Source organism: Mastomys coucha, unplaced genomic scaffold (genome assembly GCF_008632895.1).
Source record: "Mastomys coucha isolate ucsf_1 unplaced genomic scaffold, UCSF_Mcou_1 pScaffold9, whole genome shotgun sequence".
Lineage (NCBI taxonomy): Eukaryota > Metazoa > Chordata > Mammalia > Rodentia > Muridae > Mastomys > Mastomys coucha.
Window position 1 is genome coordinate 17640878 of NW_022196915.1, and position 24086 is coordinate 17664963.

General features: G+C 39.7%; 1 protein-coding gene across 43 annotated transcripts in view; it reads left to right on the forward strand.

Moving 5' to 3' along the window:
- Pbrm1 (polybromo 1) overlaps positions 1-24086 on the forward strand; it is a 109335-nt gene that overhangs the window by 81854 nt on the left and 3395 nt on the right. For 16 of the 43 annotated variants that reach the window (XM_031361818.1, XM_031361800.1, XM_031361805.1 and 13 more), the window contains 7 exons: positions 10863-11046; positions 11834-12044; positions 12872-13088; positions 16157-16321; positions 19554-19709; positions 22733-22803; positions 22908-23124. In XM_031361818.1, the coding sequence (XP_031217678.1) occupies positions 10863-11046; positions 11834-12044; positions 12872-13088; positions 16157-16321; positions 19554-19709; positions 22733-22803; positions 22908-23124 (1221 nt within the window). The remainder of the gene's footprint in view (positions 1-10862; positions 11047-11833; positions 12045-12871; positions 13089-16156; positions 16322-19553; positions 19710-22732; positions 22804-22907; positions 23125-24086) is intronic. The other 27 variants (XM_031361834.1, XM_031361843.1, XM_031361846.1 and 24 more) reach the window with 7 other exon arrangements.

Sequence of the window (24086 nt, forward strand, 5' to 3'; positions counted from 1 at the left end):
AGATTAAGTGACCATAGGTGCGTGGGTTCAATTCTGGGTCTTCAATTCGGTTCCATAGATCTACCTCTACCCAGACTCATTCTTAATTCAAAAAAAAAAAATGTAGAGAAGCTATATTCTGAGCCAACTATGTCTCCACAATATAGACTGCATCATGGTTCAGATGAAACTGGTACACAGACATATATGCACCTCTCCATAATATTCCTTTCAACCCTTAAAATGCTACTAGAAATGACACTTAAGCATTTGATTGTAGAGTCTACTTGTAATTTGGAAGCAGGCACGTTTCAATATGTAGTTTTAATATCACCACAATAACTAAGCTAGAAATTTACATCCCTTATGCTGGGCATGCAGCAGTAGAATACTTACATAAAGCCCTGGGTTGTATCCCCAAGACTACAGAGAAACAGGACATTTCCCAAAGCATCTCAGTTCCCACTTTCTCTCCCACATTTTAAATGTGTGTCATTTGATACTTGTGCCCCAACTGACAATACATGGTTAATTTGCCTTTTAATGTACTATGGTGTCAATGTATGTGTTCCTCCAGGATTCATAGGTCAAAACTTAATGCTAATGGGATCTTGTGGGAGATGCTGAGGTCCTAAGAGCCATGCACTGAGTTAATAGACACTATTTCAGACAGAGATCATACAAGTTGGTTTACTCTCCATCTATCTTCATGTTCTGCTGTCCATCATGCATTAGACACCTAGAATTTTCCTGTGCAGTAAACAGGAACATACCAGATACTGGCACCTTCATTTAGGACTTCCTATCTCCTAGAACTGGAAATTTTTCTGTTCTTTAGAAATCACCCAGTCCACAGTAGTTTTGCTGTAGTAGCCTAAATGGACATTTGTGGGTTTTTTTGAAGTCCATATTTAATAAAACAGGGAAATTCTTTCCAAGGTTAATCCTTCAGGAAGCTTCCCACAAGTCAAGCAGTTGGCTAAAATTTATTTGGGGAGTTAGGAAGGAAGGGAAATGTTCCACTCTACTCTGCCCTTGGCACCAGAAACTTCATATCAGGAGCCCAGGCTGTCATTTTCAAAACTGTTGCTAAAGCTAAGAAAGAAAGTGTGGGTGTTGAGGGGGAGCTAGAGTGATGGCTAGTGGTTAAGAGCACTTCATGTTCTTCAGTTTCCAGCACCCACATGGCAGTTTACAACTGTCTATGACTCCAGTTTCAGGCTACCCTTTTCTGGCCTCCATGGGCATCAGGCATGTATATAATGCAAGCAAAATACAGTTAAACTTTTTTTTAAATTTACAATCCAGTTGTTGCCCCACTTCCCGGTCCCCACTCTTGAAGTTCCTCATCCCATTCCTCTGTCTCTGTCTCTGTTCTCTTCTCATTCTTCTGTCCCCTGTCTTCCCACCCCACCTTCCCACTCCCAACTAGGCCTCTTCCACTCCCTAGTGCTTCAAGTTTCTTGAGGTGATTCCTCTCCCACTGAGGCCAGACCAGGCAGTTCTCTGCTACATATATGCAGGGGGCCTTGAACCAGCCTGTTTATGCTGCCTGGTTGGTTGCTTAGTGTATGGTAGCTCCCAGGGTCCTGGTTAGTTGAGACTTCTCACTTTCTTTTCTTTTCCTTTTTTTTTTCCTTGATTTTTTTTTTTAAATTTTTTTCTTACTAGATATTTTTTTAATTTACATTTCAGATTTTTTCCTCTTTCCTAGTTTCCCCTCCAAAGCCCCCCATTCTCTCTCCCTTCCCCCTGCTCACCAACCCACCATGCCCTCTTCCTGGTCCTGGCATTCCCCTACACTGGGCCATCAGACTTCATTGGACTTCTGAATGTTTTCCACTGTGTGGCTTTAGCTCCTTTGTCAAAGATCAAGTGACCATATGCATGTGGGTTCATTTCTGGGGCTTTAATTCTGTTCCATTGATCTACCTGCCTGTCACTGTACCAATACCATGCAGTTTTTATCACAATTGCTCTGTAGTACAGCTTGAAGTCAGGGATGGTCATTCCTCAAGAAGTTCTTTTATTGTTGAGAATAGTTTTGTTATCCTGGGTTTTTTGTTATTCCAGATGAATTTGCAAATTGCTCTTTCTAACTCTATGAAGAATTGAGTTGGAATTTTGATGGGGATTGCATTGAATCTGTAGATTGTGTTCAGCAAGATGGCCATTTTTATTATATTAATCCTACCAATCCATGAGCATGGGAGATTTTACCATCTTCTGAGATCTTCTTCAATTTCTTTCTTCAGAGATTTGAAATTCTTGTCGTACAGATCTCTCATTTGCTTAGTTAGAGTCACACCAAGGTATTTTGTATTATTTGTGACTATTGTGAAGGGTGTTGTTTACCTAATTTCTTTCTCAGCTTGTTTATCCTTTGAGTAGAGGAAGGCCACTGATTTATTTGAGTTAATTTTATATCCAGCCACTTTGCTGAAGTTTTATATCAAATTTAGGAGTTCTCTGGTAGAATATTTGGGCTCACTTAAGTATACTATCATATCATCTGCAAATAGTGATATTTTGACTTCTTCCTTTCCAATTTGTAACCCTTTGATCTCCTTTTGTTGTCTAATTGCTCTGGCTGGGATTTTAAGTACTATACTGACTAGGTAGAGAGGGAGTGGGTAGCCTTGTCTAGTCCCTAATTTTGGTGGAATTGCTTCAAGATTCTCTCCATTTAGTTTGATGTTGGCTACTGGTTTGCTGTATATTGCTTTTACTATGTTTAGTTATGGGCCTTGAATTCCTGATGTTTCCAAGACTTTTATCATGAAGGGGTGTTGGATTTTGTCAAAAGGTTTCTCAGCATCTAATGAGATGATCATATGGGTTTTTTTGAGTTTGTTTATATAGTGGATTATATTGATGGATTTCCATATATTGAACCATCCCTGCATCCCTGAGATGAAGCCTACTTGATCATGACAGGTGATCTTTTTGATGTATTATTGAATTCAATTTGTGAGAATTTTATTGAGAATTTTTGCATCAATATTCATAAGGGAAATTGGTCTGAAGTTCTCTTTCTTTGTTGGATCTTTGTGTGGTTTAGATATTAGAGTAACTGTGGCTTCATAGAACGAATTGGATAGTGTTCCTTTTGTTTCTATTTTGTGGAATAGTTTGAGGAGTATTGGTATTAGGTCTTCTTTGAAGGTCTGATAGAACTCTGCACTAAACCCATCTGGTCCTGGGCTTTTTTTGGTTGGGAGACTATTAATGACTGTTTCTATTTCTTTAGGGGTTATGGGACTGTTTAGGTGGTTTATCTGATCCTGACTTAACTTTGGTACCTTGTATCTGTCTAGAAAATTGTCCATTTCATCCATATATTCCAGTTTTATTGAGTATAGGCTTTTATAGTAGGATCTCATGATTTTTTGGATTTCCTCAGTTTCTGTTGTTATGTCTCCCTTTTCATTTCTGATTTTGTTCATTTGAATACTGTCTCTGTGCCCTCTGGTTAGTCTGGCTAAGGGTTTATCTATCTTGTTGATTTTCTCAAAGAACAAGGTTCTGGTTTGGTTGATTCTTTATATAGTTCTTTTTGTTTCTACTTGGTTGATTTTAGCCTTGAGTTTGATTATTTCCTGCTACCTACTCCTCTTAGGTGTATTTGCTTCTTTTTTTCTAGAGCTTTTAGGTGTGTTGTCAAGCTACTAGTGTATGCTCTCTCCAGTTTCTTTTTAGAATAACTCAGAGCTATGAGTTTTCCTCTTAGCACCGCTTTCATTGTGTCCCATAGTTTGGGTATGTTGTGGCTTTATTTTCATTAAACTCTAAAAAGTCTTTAATTTCTTTCTTATTTCTTTCTTGACCAAATTATCATTGAGTAGAGTGTTGTTCAGCTTCCACGTGTATGTGGGCTTTCTCTTGTTTATGTTGTTATTGAAGACCAGCCTTAGTCCGTGGTGATCTGATAGGATGCATGGGATTATTTCAGTCTTCTTGTATCTGTTGAAGCCTGTTTTGTGACCAATTATATGGTCAGTTTTGGAGAAGGTACCATGAAGTGCTAAGAAGAGGTGCCATGAGGTATATTCTTTTGTTGTAGGATAAAATGTTCTATAGATATCTGTTAAAACCATTTGTTTCATAACTTCTGTTAATTTCACTGTCTGTGTAGTTTCTGTTTTCATGATCTATCCAATTATGAGACTGGGGTGTTGAAGTCTCCCATTATTATTGTGTGAGGTGCATTGTGTGCTTTGAGCTTTGGTAAAGTTTATTTTATGAATGTAGGTGCCCTTGCATTAGGAGCATAGATGTTCAGAATTGAGAGTTCTTCATGGTATATTTTTCCCTTTAATGAGTATGAAGTGTCCTTCCTTATTTTTTTTTTTTTTTTTGATAACTTTAGGTTGAAAGTCATTTTTATTCGATATTAGAATGGCTACTCCAGGTTGTTTCTTGGGACCATTTGCTTAGAGAATTTTTTTCCTGCCTTTTCCTCTGAGGTAGTGTCTGTCCTGTTTAAATAACCAGTCTGTTAGTCTGTATCTTTTATTTGTTGAATTGAGTCCATTGATATTAGGGAAAAGTAATTGTTACTTCTTGTTATTTTTGTTCGAGGTGGAATTATGTTTATGTAGCTATTTTCTCTTTGATTTGTTAAGATTATTTTCTTGCTTTTTCTAGGGTGTAGTTTCCTTCCTTGTGTTGGAGTTTTTCCATTTATTATCCTTTGAAGGGCTGGATTTGTGGAAAGATACTGTGTAAATTTTGTTTTGTCATGGAATATCTTGTTTTCTCCGTCTATGGTAACTGAGAGTTTTGCTGGGTATAGGAGCCTGGGCTAGCATTTGTGTTCTCTTAGTGTCTGTATGAAATCCGCCGAGAATCTTCTGGCTTTTATAGTCTCTGTCGAAAAGTCTGGTGTAATTCTGATAGGCCTGCCTTTATATATTACCTGACCTTTTTACTTTACTGCTTTTAATATTCTTTCTTTGTTTTGTGCATTTGGTGTTTTGATTATTATGTGACTGGAGGAGTTTCTTTTCTGGTCCACTCTATTTGGTGTTCTGTAGGCCTCTTGTATGTTCATGGGCATCTCTTTCTTTAGGGAAGTTTTCTTCTAAAATTTTGTTGAAGATATTTACTGGCCCTTTAAATTGGGAGTCTTCACTTTCTTCTATACCTATTATCCTTAGGTTTGGTCTTCTCATTGTGTCCTGGGTTTCCTGGATATTTTGGGTTAGGGCCTTTTTACATTTTGCATTTTCCTTGACTGTTGTGTCAATTTTTTCAATGGTATTTTCTGCACCTGAGATTCTCTCTTTTATTTCTTGTATTCTGTTGGTGATGCTTGCGTCTATGACTCCTGATCTCTTTCCTATGTTTTCTATCTCCATAGTTGTCTCTCTTTGTGATTTCTTTATTGTTTCTACTTCCATTTTTAGATCCTGGATGGTTTTGTTCCGTTCCTTCACCTGTTTGGTTGCATTTTCCTGTAATTCTTTAAGGGATTTTTGTGTTTCCTCTTTAAGGGCTTCTACCTGGTTACCTGTCTGTCTTCTCATATATTTAAGGGAATTATTTATGTCCTTCTTAAAATCCTCTATCAGCATCATGAGATGTGATTTTAAATCCACATCTTGCTTTTTTGGTGTGTTGGGGTATCCAAGACTTGCTGTTGTGGGAGAACTGGGTTCTGATGAGGCCATATAGCCTTGGTTTCTGTTGGTAAGGTTCTTGCACTTGCCTTCAGTATCTGGTTGTCTGTGATGTTAGTTGGTCATGCTGTCTCTGGCTGGAGCTTATCTCTTCTGTGGGCCTGTAAGCCTGTGTCAGCACTCCTGGGACACCAGCTCTCTCCTAGCAGAACCTGTGTACCAAGGGCTATGGAACAGCCTTAGCTCCAGGTGCAGATGGCAACCAGAAAGATCCTTCCCCAGCTGCTCCACTGTTCCTGTGCCCTGTGCACACCTCACCAGTCCCGCTTTTAGGCAGTTATTTTAGAGAAAGTGAAGATGTCTTCTCTTGTCCCAGGAGTGAGAGCACTCCTGGGACACCAGCTCTCTCCTGGCAGGACCTGTGTACAGTGGGCTGTAGAACAGCCTTAGCTCCCGGGTGCAGATGGCGACTGGAAGGCCCCCCTTTTTTTTTCTTTTAAAGAAGAGGGTAGGTTTAGGCTAAATTACAAAATAACCTGTCAGATTTCAGCCACATTTTCATAATTAAACATTATATGGTTGTGAACCTTTGGCTTTTGATTTAAAAAAAAAAAGTTATTGATTCTAGTCAAATGAGATAGCTGAGTAGGTAATCTGAATTCTATTCCTCTGTCCTGGGTGATGGAAGGAGGGAGTCACAAGTTATTCTCTGACATACACGTGCCTTTACACATGTGTTATAGCATGTACATATATACTAAATAAATGAAATAATTTTAAATATGTGTGTGTGTGTGTGTGTGTGTGTGTGTGATGTGTGTGTGTCTGGTAGTATATTCGTGTGTTTCCACAGAGGTCCAAAGAGGACACTGGACCTTGAAATAAAGGAAGCTGGAGGTGTTGTGGGTGCTGGGTATTGAACTTGGTCTTCTAGAAGAGCAGTAAGCACTCTTAACCACTGAGCTGTGTCTGTCCAGTCCCTCAAAAGACATGTTTATTCTAACAGTTTTTACCAGCTTTTCTTCTGTGAAGAAATGGCTGTTGACATACCCCCATATCACTGTTTTCACTAATGTAACTTGGATAAATCTTTTCTAAAGAGTTCCTGTTAAAATGCATTGCCTCCAACAGTATTTAAGCCATTTTTATATCTGGAATCTTACTTAATCCTCAACATGATTATATAAGAAAGATGACAGTGTACTCACATACATAAAATAAATAAACATTTTAAAAAAAAGAAAAAAGAAAGGTAAAATAACTGCCCAAGAATGGATCAGAACTAAAACCTGAATTCTCTCTCTCATTTCTGTGTCAGTCTCATTAGCTGGTTGATAGCCAGTTGGGATACATGTGTATGAACTGATGAGCCTGCAATATTGAGCAGGATGAGAGATGCACATTGAGACATGGTTGTTTCATTTTTTTATATAAAGCCCACTTAGTGCTCAAAAAGTAAGATATAGGGGCTGGAAAGATGGTTCAGCAGTTAAGAGCACTGACTGCTCTTCCAAAGGTCCTGAGTTCAATTCCCAGCAACCATGTGGTACCTCACAACCATCCGTAATGGGATCTCATGCCCTTTTCTGGTGTGTGAAGACAGCTACAGTGTACTCATATAAATAAAATAAATACACCTTTAAAAAAATACCATTTAGCTCCATTTTTACAGTTTGGCATGTACCAACTACCAAATGTTCTTATTCTGTAAACTTCAAAAGATTTATAATTCCATGATGTTAACTTTGTTCATTGTTGAATATTAATCTTATTTTTGTACTTTTTTTTTTCTCTGTCTCAAACAAGTTTTAAAGATGTTAAGTAGATCATTTTGGGGGTTCCCTGGTAGAATTAATTTAGAAGACAAGTCTTAGAAATATCTTAGAAGATACACTGAGAAGACAGTCTTGACAGCTTCATAGGGAATATCGCATCTGGGAAGAATGATCCAAGTGGCCAGATGTGATAGCGCATGCCTTTGATCCCAACACTTGGGAGCCATAGGCAGGCAAATCTCTGTAAGTTTGAAGGCAGCCTGATCCACATAAAGAGTTCAAAGACAGCCAAGGCATCAATAATAATAATAATGGTAGTGATCCAATAGACACAGAGGAATTACTTGCAAATGAACGTGGGCATATCTGCCAGAGAGTGTACCTCTACTGTTGACCACTAAGATTATAATAATTCCAGGACTGGGGTCTGGATATTCCATTCTTAATATAATATAGGTTGTTTCCTTCTTTATAAACTTATTTAATGCTTTATCAGTTTTATCACTAAAGCAAGAAAAATAAACAGTTCAAGAATAAATGCTTTACATTTTTGAAAGGAAAAAGGGCCAGGGCTTTTTGTTTGTTTGTTTGTTTGTTTGTTTGTTTTTAAATCATACGAAGATAATCTAAGAGATGGTCTCATATATCATTTCCTTTTTGCCTCAGTAGAGACTTATCACAGGATTATTGCCCAGGGCCCCCTCACCAGGTCAGATCTTGATACAGCCACCTGCTGGAAATATAGGTTCAGGTACCTATGGTGTCCATTCTTTAGTAAAACCTCCCTCTTCTGGAAAGCTCTGGGGCACCCCCTAGGGACAGATAGCTACTTTCCTGACGTGCACCCAGTTCCATATGCTCAGACTATGAGCAAGCAGCTTTCATTAGACCTCAGTTGGCTTCCTGAAGGCACTAGACCAGAAATAGGGTCCTCAATAAGCAAAATGCCAAGAGAAGCAGACTGCCTCTTCCCTTGAACGGCCAAAGACACAAATAGGAATGAATAGCCAATGTACTGCAGCTAAAGAGTGAAGAGAAGGTTCTTATTGGGGCCCTGAAGGGGAAGAACAGGATTGAACCAGGCAGTTTTGGCACACGACTTTAATCCCAGCACTTGGGAGGCAGAGGCGGGCATATTTCTGAGTTCAAGGCCAGCCTGATCTACAGAGTGAGTTCTAAGGCAGCGAAATCTACACAGAGAAACCCTGTCTCGGAAAGAAAAGAAAAGCAGAGGAAATTATTTTGCTGAGGCCCAATTTACATTTCCTATTTTTTTTCTTCTGTGTGTTACTTAAATCTTAATGTAGAAAAGAAAAGCAGAGGAAATTATTTTGCTGAGGCCCAATTTACATTTCCTATTTTTTTTCTTCTGTGTGTTACTTAAATCTTAATGTCTCATGGTTGCTTGTTTTCTATGAGAAGTTTTTCTTTTATTTGACACCTGTTATAATTTATCCATTACAGTAGCCACTAGTCACATGTAATTCTTAAGCACTGAGATGGGGCTAGTCTAGATTAAGTTATATATTGTAAATATGAAATATATGAAAAAGAATGATTAATATGTTAATCTTTATTATACAATAAATTTTGATATGTGGATATCTGGAACTGAACAATATATTGGTTAAGTTTAAAAGTATATAAAATTTTTACACAAATTATAAAAGACCCAAATAAATAAAAATGACCTATTTATTATAAAGGAAGAACTCACTATTTTAAATATGTCCATTCTCCCAAAATTGATCTGTCAAGATCTTTTTTATGTATATGGGCAAATCCACATGTATATCTATGTGGCTTTTGTATCGTGTATGTCTGGTACCTTGGAGGCCAAAAGAGGGCACCATCAGATGTCCTGAAACTTGAGTTAGAAAGTTGTGAGTTGCTATGTGCCTACTAGGAATTAAATCCTGGCCCATTCGAAGAGCAGCCAGTGAACTGCTGAGCCATTGCAGCCATTGCTGAGCCACTTAAGCTCATAAATCCAAAAGCTTATAAAGAAAAATTTTATTATTAAATGAAATGAAGGCTATCTTTTACCAGTGTTTAGGAGCCCAGCACAGAGACACCACATTTATTTCAGGGCTACTAGTCTCTTGGTTTTTGTTTTGAAATGGGGATTTTATGTTGCCCAGGCTGGCCTGGAACCCAATATGTGTCTGAGAATGACCTTGAACTTTGATCCTCCACTTCTGCTGGGATTACAATGCTTGGTTGTACGCACTAGGCAAGCACTCAGCCAGTTGAACCACACCCCTGTCTCCCACTAATAATTTGACTCCTTAACTGTGGAGAGAATTTTTACCATTTTTGCATCTCCATTTTTTTCCTTCTTTAAGCATGAAGAATGGCTATTCCTAACTAAAAGTCTGTTGAGTTAGGTAAATAAATACTATGTATTTCTAAGGCAGTGAAAGCACTTTTGAACTTCTGAAATGTTTCATATTCAAGAAGTTATTGGCCATGAGCATTTCTAGTATGTTCAGTGGCAAATAGCAAAAATAAGTGTTCTAGCCGGGCGGTGGTGGCACATGCCTTTAATCCCAGCACTTGGGAGGCAGAGGCAGGTGGATTTCTGAGTCCGAGACCAGCCTGGTCTACAGAGTGAGTTCCAGGACAGCCAGGACTACACAGAGAAACCTTGTCTCAGAAAAAAATAAATAAATAAGTGTTCTTAGTGTTCTTAGTGTTCTTTTTTTTTTTTTTTCTTCAGATTGAACCTAGGGGTGGCTTGCTCCCCCCACCCAGGTGTGTGCATGGGTGTGTCTGTCTGTCTGGAAGTCCGTGTACCATAGTATATGTGTGGAAGACAGGACAACTTGTGGAACTTAGTTCTCCTACTGTGTAGGTCCGAGGAATTGAACTCAGCTTGTCAAGCTTACATGTAGGCAGACACCTTTTATCCACTGATCCATCCATCTTGCCAGCCCATGAACCCAGGGTTTTGTGCATGCTAGGTGACCAGTACCTTTAGTATTTCATGAGTGGTGATATTGCTGTTTGGGTGGTGGTGTTTGGTTTGGTTTTTTATTTTTAATTATGTATATATAGGAGAGTATGTGCATACATGAGTGCAGATATCAGTAGATCCAGGAAAGAATGTCCCTGTAAGCTGGAGCCACAGGCAGTAGTTATGTTCCACCTAGTGTCAGTGCTAAGAACTGAAATTGAGTTCTCAGTAATATATGCTCCTAACTGCTGAGCCATCTCTTTAGCCCCTTCTCTATCACTCTTACTTAACTGTGAATTAAAATATAATAATATAAAATTTTGGACTGGGGAGAGAGTTCTTATGGTAAAGTACTTGTCTTGCAAGTTCAGTTCCCAGAACCACATTTTTAAAAGCTATGTTTGTAATCCCAGCACTGGAGAGGTAGACAGATCTCAGGGGCTCACTAGCTGCCAGCCTAGCCTATTTGGCAAGTTCCAGGTTGTTAACATGACAGGAGTTAACTCCTTTATCTCTATCTTACTCTTTCAGGGAAATGTGCTGTGTTATCATTCAAGGACTTCCTCTCCTGCAGGCCAACTGAAATACCAGAAAATGACATTCTGCTTTGTGAGAGCCGCTATAATGAGAGCGACAAGCAGATGAAGAAGTTCAAGGGGTTGAAGAGGTTTTCACTCTCTGCTAAAGTCGTAGATGATGAAATTTACTACTTTAGGTAAAGCTTGTAAAATTAAGGAAGAAAGGGCACTTGGGCTAACTTACCAGTCATGTAACCCAATGTTCTGAGTTGTTTTATTAGGTCTTGAACTATCATATAATTCCAATAGGAAAAATCAATTTAGTGAGATGGGGTAATTCCCTTACTTGGGAGGCTGAGACAGGAGATGGTATTAAATTTGAGTCAGCTTTTTTTTTTTAAAGATTTATTTTTGTTATATGTAAGTACACTGTAGCTGTCTTCAGACACTCCAGAAGAGGACATCAGATCTTGTTACAGATGGTTGTAAGCCACCATGTGGTTACTGGGATTTGAACTCAGGACCTTCGGAAGAAGTCAGTGCTCTTAACTGCTGAGCCATCTCTCCAGCCCTTGAGTCAGCTTTTTTTTGTTTGTTTTGTTTTGTTACAGAGAGAAAAAGAAAATATTGAGTTAAAAAAAAAGGTTAGCAATTGTTGTAATAGTACCTTGGCTTAGACACCAGCAATTATAGAATGAAGATAGAAACACTTGTTGTGTTGGCAGCCTCTCTGTAGGAAGATTTTCTCAGTTTCCTAGACTATGACAATCCCTTTTTAACATAGAGTCCACTAGACCTGACACCTCTGAGTATTGATCAGAATTGTTAGCAAGTAGAAGTGACATCACAAATACCCAGTGGAGCTACTTTGTCAGCCTTATAGATTGTGGGTGGCAGGTTGTGAATGTTTTCAGGTCTGCTCTCTAACCAGTCCTGGACGTGCTTGGCAGCTTTTTACTTATTTGTCTTGTCATTGTTTTTCAGAAAACCAATCATTCCTCAGAAGGAACCCTCACCTTTGTTAGAAAAGAAGATACAATTGCTAGAAGCTAAATTTGCCGAGTTAGAAGGTGGAGATGATGATATTGAAGAGATGGGAGAAGAGGATAGTGAAGTCATTGAACCTCCATCTCTACCTCAGCTTCAAACTCCCCTGGCCAGTGAGCTGGACCTTATGCCCTATACACCCCCACAGGTACAATGATATGCCCCATGACTTGCCTTCTCAGTTCTAGTCTTTAGCAGGCTCAAACCAGAATAGGAGACATTTTTTGTTAGAGATATCAGTTAGGCTAGGCTGGCTTCAGACTTCTTGTGTATTTAAGGTGGGCCTTGAACGTTTAGTCTTCTTGCCTCCATTTCCCAAACAAGCACTGGGAGTACAGGTGTATACTACCACACACTGCATGTGTGAATTTTTGCCTAGAAATCCACACAAAGGAATAATAGTGTTTTGTTTGTCTTTGTTTTGCAGAGACTTTATTTACTAATTTATTTCTAATTGGCAAAAAGCATACTTATCATATCATTAAGTCAATAATAATTTCATAGTGATGGTTTAATAGGAGTTTAGAAGACTCTTGCCTTGTAGACAAGAAGCAATAAGGAATGATATTATGCTCTTACACCTTAGCTTTCAGCACCCACACACAAGATTCCTCTGCCTCCACTTCAGCCTCCTGAGCAATAGGATTATATATTCTGCCACACTGGATGCCTATATCTTTTTAATTTCCCCTTCCTTAGGACTTCATACTTTCGTTGAGGTGATCCAGCTTATATTTATTTTCCTCATTCAGAATTTTCTTGAGACTTAATTGTGAGGTCACTATTGTAGACTGTAGTCATGGAATTCAGTGAAATTTTCATTTATTTTGTACAAGGCAAGAAAGAGGTATATTTTGGCCAAGAAAATGTCAGCTACAAACTGAGTATGTCTATAAAACTTTATTGCATCATATGTGTCTGGCTTCCAGAAACTGTAGGTAATCTAGTACAAGTTTCTGATACCTTATATAATAGCTTTCTGTCTTACAGTCAACCCCAAAGTCTGCCAAAGGCAGTGCAAAGAAGGAAGGTTCTAAACGGAAAATCAACATGAGTGGCTACATTTTGTTCAGCAGTGAAATGAGAGCTGTGATTAAAGCCCAGCACCCAGACTACTCTTTTGGGGAGCTCAGCAGGCTGGTGGGGACAGAATGGAGAAACCTTGAGACAGCCAAGAAAGCAGAATATGAAGGTAAATAAGGACTAGGCACTACTGTCTGCACTTTGTAAGCAAGGGGTGTTTTCAGGAATGCACATGCATATACAGGCTTTACTCTGTTGTTCTTACCACATGCACATGATGTTCTGGTGTTTTGGACTGTTCCAGCTGGCAGCAGATGCCAGTACATAGAGAGTTGCCTCTGGCTTGGCCTCAGATTCTTGTGGCGTTGCCCCTCCTGGCAAATTTCTCAAACAAAAATATGTTGCTGTTAAAAATTGCATGGTTTTATTTCATTTATCCCTGTAGGCACACACATGTTGAGCTGGGGAATGATTGTTCAATAATGTTAACTATAATTTCAATTAAAATTCACCTGAATGCCGCCTTTTAAAATAAGTGATCCTCCATATGGCTCTTGATAAGCCAAAGCTGTAAGTTAAACTCTAGGTGGGGGTGTGGTATGTGGTTTCCTAGTCCAGCCTGGCATGGGTACTGTGTCTGTGTTCATACCTGCTTTTAAAATACTTGCATGACTTTAACAAAGCTCAGATGCCTTCATTTTCCCCTTACTCTATGATTAGATCACTTTGAACTATGACCTATTTTACTCAAAGATTTGGTGGTTCATAGTTGTAAAAAACTAATTCCTTAGAGATTTTTGGTGGTTTGGATTTTTTGTTGTTCTAGTTAATATTGGGTATGGCTTTAATAAGTGAGAGTAAGCATTACTTTAGACAATACTTTCAAATTTTGTATATTAGATAATTTTCCAGTTATAGTCTTCCTCTCTAACTTGACTAAATCCAAATCCATTATTTTCTAGCAAGCATACATTATGAAGGCTGCTCCTTTTATTGAAGCTTATGAAGTCTCCAAAGTAACTCTTCTGTAAAAAACTTATTTTCCTTTCATTTGTTACTACTTATTATTATAAAATTATCTGACAGGCTTCCTTAAGGATCTTCTGCTGAAGCCTAATCCTGCAAGATGCTCAGCCAAGAAATATTTTGTGGCAAAACCAGTTTCAGAAGCATTTCAAACTCTGGGCATAGTCCTAAGTTAAAGTCACTAAGGTCTACAGTAAAGAACCTGTTTTCTATTATCTAGTATTGTCTGAAAATTGACCAGGTATTTATGTGGCATCTGTTAATACCCTAGAACATTCTTTGAGAACGTCTAGTCAATCCCATAAGACCCTAGAACTCTGGGACACTTTGATATTTCAGGGCTTACTGCAAGTTAAGACCAAATGTACTACTAAGTTGGAAGACTGTTGTCTAAAAAGCTCGGCTAACAGTGTCTCAAGGCAAACAAAGCTAGTACTGTGTGGCTGGTTATTTATGGTACAAATAGGACAAAGATCTAAAGATCATCTGAAGGCAGAAAATCTGGAGCATGGCTGAGGGAAGAAGAGATGATATTTGAAAAATTCTCTCATTTAATGGGGTATCCGAAATTATGAAGAACCTAGTGAGAGGGGAATGTGTTTCTGGAGCCTGAATCAAACTCTGAACTTTGGATGTTTTTGCCCACTGAATTCAAAACACAAAGTTGGGAGTTTGGCTGGCATAGTTTTAGTAATTCTGAATTCCAAAGCAGCTAGTTCAGCTTCTTTCGGGAAGAATTAATATTTTATCCACATGCCTGAACTTTTCTGTTTTTCCAACTTTAATTTTTCTTTTTTCCTTCCAGTTTGTTTCATTTGTGTAATGAAAAAACTAGCATTTAATATTGGGGCATCTAGATCACAGATATAGAATAGGTTTGCTTCTCTGGCTCCGTATCAGGCTGAGACAGTCCTAGTGAGTAATGCTAAGTGTCTACAAGCAACTTCATCACAGCCTCAAGAGCTTTGACTTGCACAATTTTCACATTCTTTCCATAAAGGAGTGGAGCTGTTGCTTCTTGAGTCTCTTTAAATCCATGTACCTCAAACTGTTTTCCCCAAGTAGCTGTAGTCTTTGAATTCCATGTTGGAGAGATAACTGTGGAAGGTGAAGTGTGACACCAGGCGTCGACGGGGCCATGAGTTGCTGTTTCTCCTGTATTCTTGGACAGGTCACTGTCTATACCCCAGCTTCTGTGTGTCCATCTGAAGAGTGGGAAGGACTTCATACTTAGAATGTGAAGCTGAATAAGCCCTGTACAGGGGAGCTTTGGGAATATGCCCTCACAGAAAGTCCGTGTGCTGAGAGCAGCACTGTTGAGGGTGCTGGCTCGAGAGGTGCAGCGTAGCTTAAGGAAGTAAAGCGGCTATCGGTTAATAGCGAGAGGTTCCAGAAACGTTCCTTTTGCATCTCAGGTGCACTAACTAATAGTAGGTGCTGGAATTCTTGCTGATTTAGGATTCATGGTTGGTTTTGAACTCAGCTTCAGGGAACCTGGTTCTTTCAGAATATTGTCCATTGCTACATACATGTATTAGTTCCCCTTTTCTGATGACTTTAGTGTAGCTAATCATGTATTTTCCTCCCTTGGAGTTAGTTAATCATGACCTCTTTCTTTGCTTCATTAGAATGTGGAAACTGGCTGTTTACTCTTCCAAAAGTCTTAAGGTAGAGGCAGTAAGCTACTTTTCCCTTACAGAGTTAACTTTCTTCAGCTGCTAAACTTGTGATATATGATGAGTCCTCAAATTTTAGTAAAATTGGATACAAGGAATCAGAAAATTAGAGTAAGTACAATTATTCCAAAAATTATAATGGGCCATGGAATTGCTTCATGTTGAAATTATAATCTGTAATGCTATTAATACTAGAATGATGGTAGCGCTTCTCATCTTCAGAGTGCCTCGTGAGATTAACCACGTTGGTTACCTGGTGATGTGTTTCGATAAAATCTGTGCTTTCTGAATGTGTGTTGCAGTCTTAACATTCTTGAAATCTTTGCAGACCAGTTCTCAAGATGGGATAGGAAAGCTGAATTCTAGGTTACCAAGTGAAATCGGCCCGACTCCTGTGTTGAGACTAGTCATCTACCGTTCCTTCCATTGAGACAGAACTGTTGCCTGTGTTTTTACTAGTCCTGTTGAATGCAATGGATGGTATTTTGAATTCCTGGGTTAAAAACAGAATTGAAAATGTGAAATGCCTTTACAGAGCGGGCAGCTAAAGTTGCTGAGCAGCAGGAGAGAGAGCGAGCAGCACAGCAACAGCAGCCGAGTGCTTCTCCCCGAGCAGGCACCCCTGTGGGGGCTCTCATGGGGGTGGTGCCACCACCAACACCAATGGGGATGCTCAATCAGCAGTTGACACCTGTTGCAGGTAAAAACAGGAGCTAAGACCATTTTTTTCCACTTTAAGAAATTCCTTCATTTTTTTTTCTCCAAAAGGAGTAGGCCACAGTCTGTAGCCTTTTCTCATGATAGATTCCAAGTTTGAAGTCCTCCATGTTGTCCTGTATTGCTTTTCCCATACAGGCAATGCCTCTTCTCTATCCCAAAAGTGGGCCCTAGGCCCGACCCTGGCAATTGGTAGGTAGCAGCTCTTCCCTTGCTGTGGGCATGGTCTGGCAATGTTCTTACTCCAGACTGCTCTTTAATAAAGCACTACAGCAGGAAATAGTAGACCTTGAGTTCTGTTCTGAGGAACTCCAAGGAGAATATAACAGCAGTCATTAGGTGGTATTGATTCTGTCTCATGCCAGTTCAGTTTGCCCTATTCTGCTGCAGCCATCCTTAAAAGACTGACCACTTAAAAGGATTTTTGACAGTGAATTATTAAATCCTTTCTTGGTCACCAGTGTGCATGTCTGCTAAGTAGGGGGAAGTCCTTGTTCAATTCATTGTGCCCACTCTGTAATGCTTTTCTATTTAATTACATTAAACTGCATTTTCTGTTAGTATCCCAGTCACATATTTTAAATAAATGAATAAGATGAAAGAAAGAAGAGGAAAAAGAAATGATGAATGTGGTTTGCTTGTGTGTGTTGTCTCTGGTTCTGGTAGCCATAGCAAATTTGACTACTGTTGAATTGAAATCTTGTCTGACATGTCTCCACGAAAAGTCTGTGGACCACCTCTCAGGCCCTTCCTTTGTTACCTCTCCACATCTGGTGAGCTCTTTACAAGCCACCTGTGATTCTTCTTACACAAGTAGTCTGACCTCTTTTGCACAGAGTCCAGGACAGTATTGTTCAAGGCAGCTTTGTGGGGACACTGTTTTTGTTTTTGCTGTTTTTGTTCTTGCCGTTTCGTTTTTTTGTTTTTTGCCTTTTTTGTTTTTGCTTTTAGAGGAAAGATTGCACAGGATAACTTTCCCATTGTTGCTCCTAACTTTTGTGATGGCAAGTTCTCAAATGCACTGTCGCTGACCTCAGCAATTGCACTCGCCAAAGCACATCTGAGTCATGGCTCTCAGTGCTTTCAGTGTGACTGACGTTGATCTAACAAATCTCATAACCGCCTGCTCTATTCCATGGCCCATTCTGGTTAATGGGGTTCCAGAGGTTTCCAGAAATCAGGTCTTGATCATGGGGACTTTGAAAGTTAGGATTCCCTCATTGACATCCTATTTTGTTCTATTTGATGTATAATACAGTGGCACTATGTCCTTGACTGCAAAACCCAGAAACATAAATTAACAAAATGAATACATATAGCTAAAATGAAACAAAAATTAGCAGCTGCAGCATTTTAGCTCCCTGTTGGGGAATAGCATCTGTGATTGAGGAGGGTGGTCCTCTAGAAGACCACTGCTCTGTTACTGAAGGTGTGCTGCCTAGGCTTCTGGGCCACAGGAGTGAAGGGCAGAGAGTCTCTACAGTAAAAAGCCTTTGGTCCACAGTGAGAACTTTGCAGCAGAAATGGTAATTTTTCATGGAATTATAGGTTGTTTAGGGCCTGAGTTTTAGCCTTCTTGTTGTCTGAGACCAGCTTTGCTTACAAGCATTGAAGCTCATTTGAACACATGTGACTGGGATAATAAATGCCAAAGTACAGTTTAATGAAGACAAGTGTTGTGTCTTTCAGTTCTTAATAATTTAATCTTCAACCACAGCCTATGACGGCTGCGTTCAGATGGGCTTTTGTAATTGAAAGCAAAGCCTCCTAACATTTGTTCAACTTCTCACCGACTTATCCTTAAAAGCTGGTCCTGGCGGTGTGTTGAAAGGGCAGTTTGGTAACATTGGATTTCATCCTGTTTTAAGATGATGGTATCTACTCAAAGTCGTTTTTACCTCGAACTCTCAAAAACTGAAATGCATCCTATTTCATGTATAGAAATATTTCAAATTTGTTTTGTGTAGTTGTTTTTGTAGCCAGTTTAGATGTGACTTAAGGAGGCAAGGTGAGTTAGTCTAGTGTTCTTGGTGTGCCATAGCTTTAGAAGACTAAACTTGTGCAAACAAATGTTTCAAATACCTTCTCAAAGAAAGTAAGACTGAAACTCTCTTCAAAGTGTATTTTGGTGCTATGCCTTTGCCCTTCCTATGTGAGAAACTGCCTAAAAGTGACTGTACTCCAGAGGGAGCTTTACATTATTTATTCAGACTCATACAGATTCCGAGGCATATTTTGTTTTTGTGTTTTTGATAGGTGAGTCCTCACTGAAATTATTATTTCCACCCCTTTTCTAAAAATACTTGTTTGTCATAAAATTTCCCTAGCCAGATGCTTTATTATATAACGGTATGCTTAGAAAACAAAGAAATGAAAGCCTCTGTTCATAGGAATTCTGTACCTCGGTTAAAGTGCTCCCTGTCAGTTGACCAAGTGTGTGAGCCTGGAGACAGTGATGACAACTGGCATTTTCTCCTGTAGTAGCAGAGCCTGATTCTCCAGCTGTTCTTCCTTCAGGGCCTGCTGCATGTAGGATTCTGAATTACCTGGACTTTAGTTGGCTTGAGAAAATTTAGATTTCTCCTTAACATATTTTGAAATCTAAAGATGAAATATTATTCATTGTGATAGGTGTTAGTTGTTCTCCAGCTGAAACCTTAACATAATCCATTCTTAACAGCAGTGGTGGAAATAGAAGGGAGGAGTATATGAAGAAGTCTTGAAACTTTTTTGCTCCCAAACTGGAGAACCATGCCTTGTGATCAGGACTGTGCACCTCATTTCCCCCCATTCTGATTTCCCTTCATGAGCACCCACGATAGGGATGTGAGTGTGGGCAGAGTGGAGTAATGGGGTATGTACTGATCACTTGGAATTGCAGGTGGCAGAACTGGTTACTGGTTGAACAGTTTGCAGTAGTTCTGTCCTTGAGAAAGCTGTTACTAGAACTCTTTTATTAAATGAAAACATTGTTTAGCTTATTGAGAATAATTATAAGCAATAATTTACTAAATACTAATTCATCCAAAAGTGTTGGGTTTCATATTTGTAACTTTATTTTGTTCATTACTGCAACAAAATAATTGCACTAATTGCTGTTATATCATGCAGTACTAAGGGTGCTTATTCATTGGTAGTGCATGGAGGGGGTTGTTATTACTTAGCTCATGTTGCATGTTAATGATGCATGTCTGAAATTTGTTGTGTCCTTCAAGGCATGATGGGTGGCTATCCGCCAGGCCTTCCACCTTTGCAGGGCCCAGTTGATGGCCTTGTTAGCATGGGCAGCATGCAGCCACTTCACCCTGGGGGGCCTCCACCTCACCATCTTCCGCCAGGTGTGCCTGGCCTCCCAGGCATCCCACCACCCGGTAAGAACTTCATCCTCATTCACTCATTAATCTCATTGGGTTTTTTTTTTTTTTTTAATTCTTTTTCCTGTCTCAGCCAATTCTTCTAGGAGGCACCTTCTGCCCATGGTGGCCAGGCTTCCCCTCACAGAGAATCCCAAAGCTGACAGTAGTAGGGCCTATCCTATGTGTTGATCAGGTGACCTATCACCAGCAGCACAGGATGCACTGCAGAGGTCAGACCCATAGATCAAGGAGCTGGAGACATGGTCCATTATCAGATAGGACGTGTCTGAAAAGCCTTAAGGGCCGCAACCTCTTATTAAAGAAACGCCAGTTCAGAGTCATATATAAAAGTACTTTTTACTCCCACAGCATTTCTTTACCTGGTAAAATTCTTATCTCACAGGGTCTTCATTGTAGAGTCCCTGTTCTAACTCTTCCTCCTCAGTAGCCCTTTAGAAGTAATCAGAACTGCATATGTGAAGCTCTTCAGAAATCGTTCACTTTGTAACAGTGTAGGAAGGGAGGGAGTTTGTACTGAATTAGTCTTGAGTCCCCTAACAAACATAACATGACCTTGTTATGAACATATTTGTATGTCAATAGAAGCCAAAACTTCTTCTGTGTAGAAATATATAAATGGAGCTCAGAATTCACTACATTGTTTCACTTCATAATGAAAGTTAAAAGATTGGAAAATCACAAGTTTCCATAATTTCCATCATACGCAAAAGAACTTAACTTTTGGCTATAATCTAGTTAGGGAGAAATGGACTTTTAAATGACTTGGAGTAGCAGTCAGTCCATTACTGAAATGTCATCGAAAGGAGCCAAAACCCAGGTGAACTATGTATGGATGGAGCCGGTCAGGTTTACTTGCATTATGCTTGGACCCACTGCTCACAGAGTTCTACACGGGTTCAAATAATAGTTTAGAGGGTGAACCCAATAGTGTATAGGGAAAACAAATGTTAACTCCAAAATTTTTTTTTAATTGTGATAGGATCAGGCTATGTACCCAAGACTGACCTGGAACTCTAAGATTCTACTGCCTCACCATCCCAAGTACAGGGATCACATGCATGCATTCCACTCCTGCAGTTTAGCCACATTCTCTATGTTCCTTAGAGGATGGCCATAACTCCAACAATGCTTTTATTTTATTTTTCCAATGTTCCCAGAGGAAGAAATGATTGTGGTATTTGTACTTTATTCTGGATGTGGTGACTTATGTGAAATGCTGTGGCACCAGAAGTCTATCAGAAAATAATTTTTCTCACGTGGCAAATAAACTTGGGCCTAAATCTGTACCCTCATATGTTAGCACAAGGTTTCCCTGAGTTAGTCCGTGAAACTTTGTTGGAGTTGACACCTTCTAAATGTATATAGCACTTGGCAGACGTCCTGTTTAAGGCCAAGTACACACCCCAGTTTAGCAGCTGTGTTTTGGTGGTTGTGGGGGCAACACTAGTCTCTCTTCTCTTGACTATAGAATCTAAGCTGCTCTGGAAGAAAGCACAGCACACCTGATAATAGTCAGGGAGACAGGAAGAACTCGTTATAAGCCCATGCACAACCGATCTGGCTTTGAGCTTCAAGGGGCTCATCTGTTGTCTCAGCTCCTGTTTTCAATGGCTTACCCCAGGCATGTTATTTGTAAACAGGAGGTGGAAGAGGTTGCTGATTTGTTTGTTTTGCCCTGCAAATCTGTGATGCAGCCAGTTTTGGGAGCCTCCCAGTCTGTAGGATCGAGGATCAATGAGTGACCTGCAGGGATCAGGGGCCATAGGTTATAATGTGTTGCTGAAGAAACAGCAGCTTAGCTAGCTACCTTGACTTCTTTGTACAATTCATAAATTACCAGGACACAGCTGTGATGACTGGGTTACAATTCCAAGTACTTGGCATATTCCTTTTTAAGCAGAAACTTGTTTCACTTTTTTCTTTCTCCCTCTCTCACAAATAAGATGCCTTGTACTTCCTAGAAGTGACACTTAAGAACTCTGAACCTTCAAAAGACCAATTTTCTGCCCATCAAAATGCTAGCTATGGAAGAGAGATGTATTTAGTAACGCAGGCCGGCCTCAAATTTGCAGCAACATTCCTGTTTCAGCTTGGCAAGTGCTGGGATAACAGGTGTGAGCTAGCACACACAGCAGAACATCAGCATTGTTAAACAGGAACAGAAGACTAAGAAGCTGCTTCCTCCCAGCCCCTCTACACAGCACTAACAGGACTTATGCTTTAAGGAACAGCTTAAAATGATTTGCTTGCGGTTTGTTACTTTTAATAAACTGAGTCCCTTGGCTGTTTTGTTTTGTTGTAATAGCAAACAGATAGCCCTGAGATGAAAACTGCCTTAAAAACTAATATGGGATATTCTATTGTTATCAACTAGTGCCGGTGAGACAGGAAGTTTGCTCAGTGATTACCAGAAAATAGGGCCACATGGTCTTTCTCTATTCCTTTGTCATTTGGAATCTGAAGTAATGGCAACAAGGCTACACTGCCTCCACATCATCCACTGAAATGCCTTCTCTCTGCCAGCATTAGTGCCTGAGGCCAGCTGGTGACTGCAAAAGCACATTAAGGTAGTGACTCCAGCCTCCATAGTGCTCAGATAACTGCTCTTCCTCAGCCCTTGTTTCCTATCCCAGTGCAGTAGTTACTGCTCAGCCTGATCCCACAGGCTCCAACTGTAGAAGACTGTATGATAAGAAGAAAAGTACCTTGAAAACAGAAGTGTATTCTAAGTACAGCTCACTTACTCAGGGTAACCCAAGAATTTTATGCAGGGTTTAAAACAGTCTATGCCTGAAATAATTAAGTACTTCTGACAAAGTATACTACTACTATAGTAACCAGAAACAAAAGAATATAAATTTCCCAATCAGATTCTGTTTAGGGTGCTTAAGATTCCTATCTACACACTCAAGGGCAAAGGTACATAGGTTGGCATTTAAAATGGCACCAGCTCTTGTCAGTTTATCAGTCAACAAAACCCAGAGCCTCTAATTGTGCCATTGCATTCTGAATTATAGGTGTGATGAGTCAAGGAGTAGCTCCGATGGTAGGGACTCCAGCACCAGGTGGAAGTCCGTATGGACAGCAGGTAAGCCTCCTAGTTTAATTTTCCTTGGATTCTTTTAGCCATCTACCTTCTCAGAGCATGTGCCGATTATCTTGACATAATCATCTGATCCCCTGCTCTTTCAGGTAGGAGTTTTGGGACCTCCAGGGCAGCAGGCACCACCTCCATATCCTGGTCCTCATCCAACTGGCCCCCCTGTCATACAGCAGCCAACCACACCCATGTTTGTGGCTCCCCCACCAAAGACCCAAAGGCTTCTCCACTCAGAGGCCTACCTGAAATACATTGAAGGACTCAGTGCTGAATCCAACAGCATTAGCAAGTGGGACCAGACTCTGGCAGGTAAGGCAAATACTTTTGAAACACATGTTTCCTCTCACTACTGCAGGCTCTTATACAACATCCTTGTAAAGGGAAATAAGTTATATATTTCACAGAATAGATTTAGGGTTCTTTGCATATTGACCCAGTAAAAATGGGCTAAAAAAACTAAAGCTCGGTTATATCATACTACCATCTTCTCAAATACATTTTGATTTTTTTTTTTCAGTTTTTCTTTTTTTCAGATATTTAAGCATTAGAATACATGTCAGATTTTAAAAAGAGGAAAATGGAAAGTCTTTATTTCTTTAGTCTACCAAGCTATTCATTTAGTTGAATATGGAATGAATCTACAGTATATAGATAGTAACATGGTGTTACCTAGTTTCTCAAAAGGAAATTGAAAGCTTCTGCTCATTCATGTTAGAAGAGAAATGTGTATGTTTATGTTAAAGCTCACACGTGCTTTGGTTGCATGGGAAACAGAAGACAACTTTCAGGAGTCAGTTTTCACCTTCTATATTATTGAAATAGGGTCTCTCTTATTTATGCTGCTGCAGTATTTACGATAGGCTAACTGCCCTTGAACTTCTGGGCATTTCTCATGCCTCAGACTCCCCATCTTGCCTTAGAAGTACTGGATTCCTGATACCCAGCACCACATCTGTCTTTTTGTCTGGAATAAGAGATAGTTATAGTCTGACAAGCACTTCTATGCACTGAGCCATCTCCCTGATCCTGGTTGGATTTTTGATTTTCGTTCTTTGGCTTATGTTGAGAACTAGCTCTTAACATGTATCCTTGAATTAGTTGTCTTCCTCCTAAAAGCTGGGAATACAGGTGGTATGTGAGTGATATATAAAATGTACCACATGCATGCCTGCTGTCCACCCTCAGAGACCAGAAAAAGACATCAGATCACTTAGAACTGTGGTTATAGACAGTTGTGAGTGGTTCTATGGATGCTGGAAACTGAAGCCCAG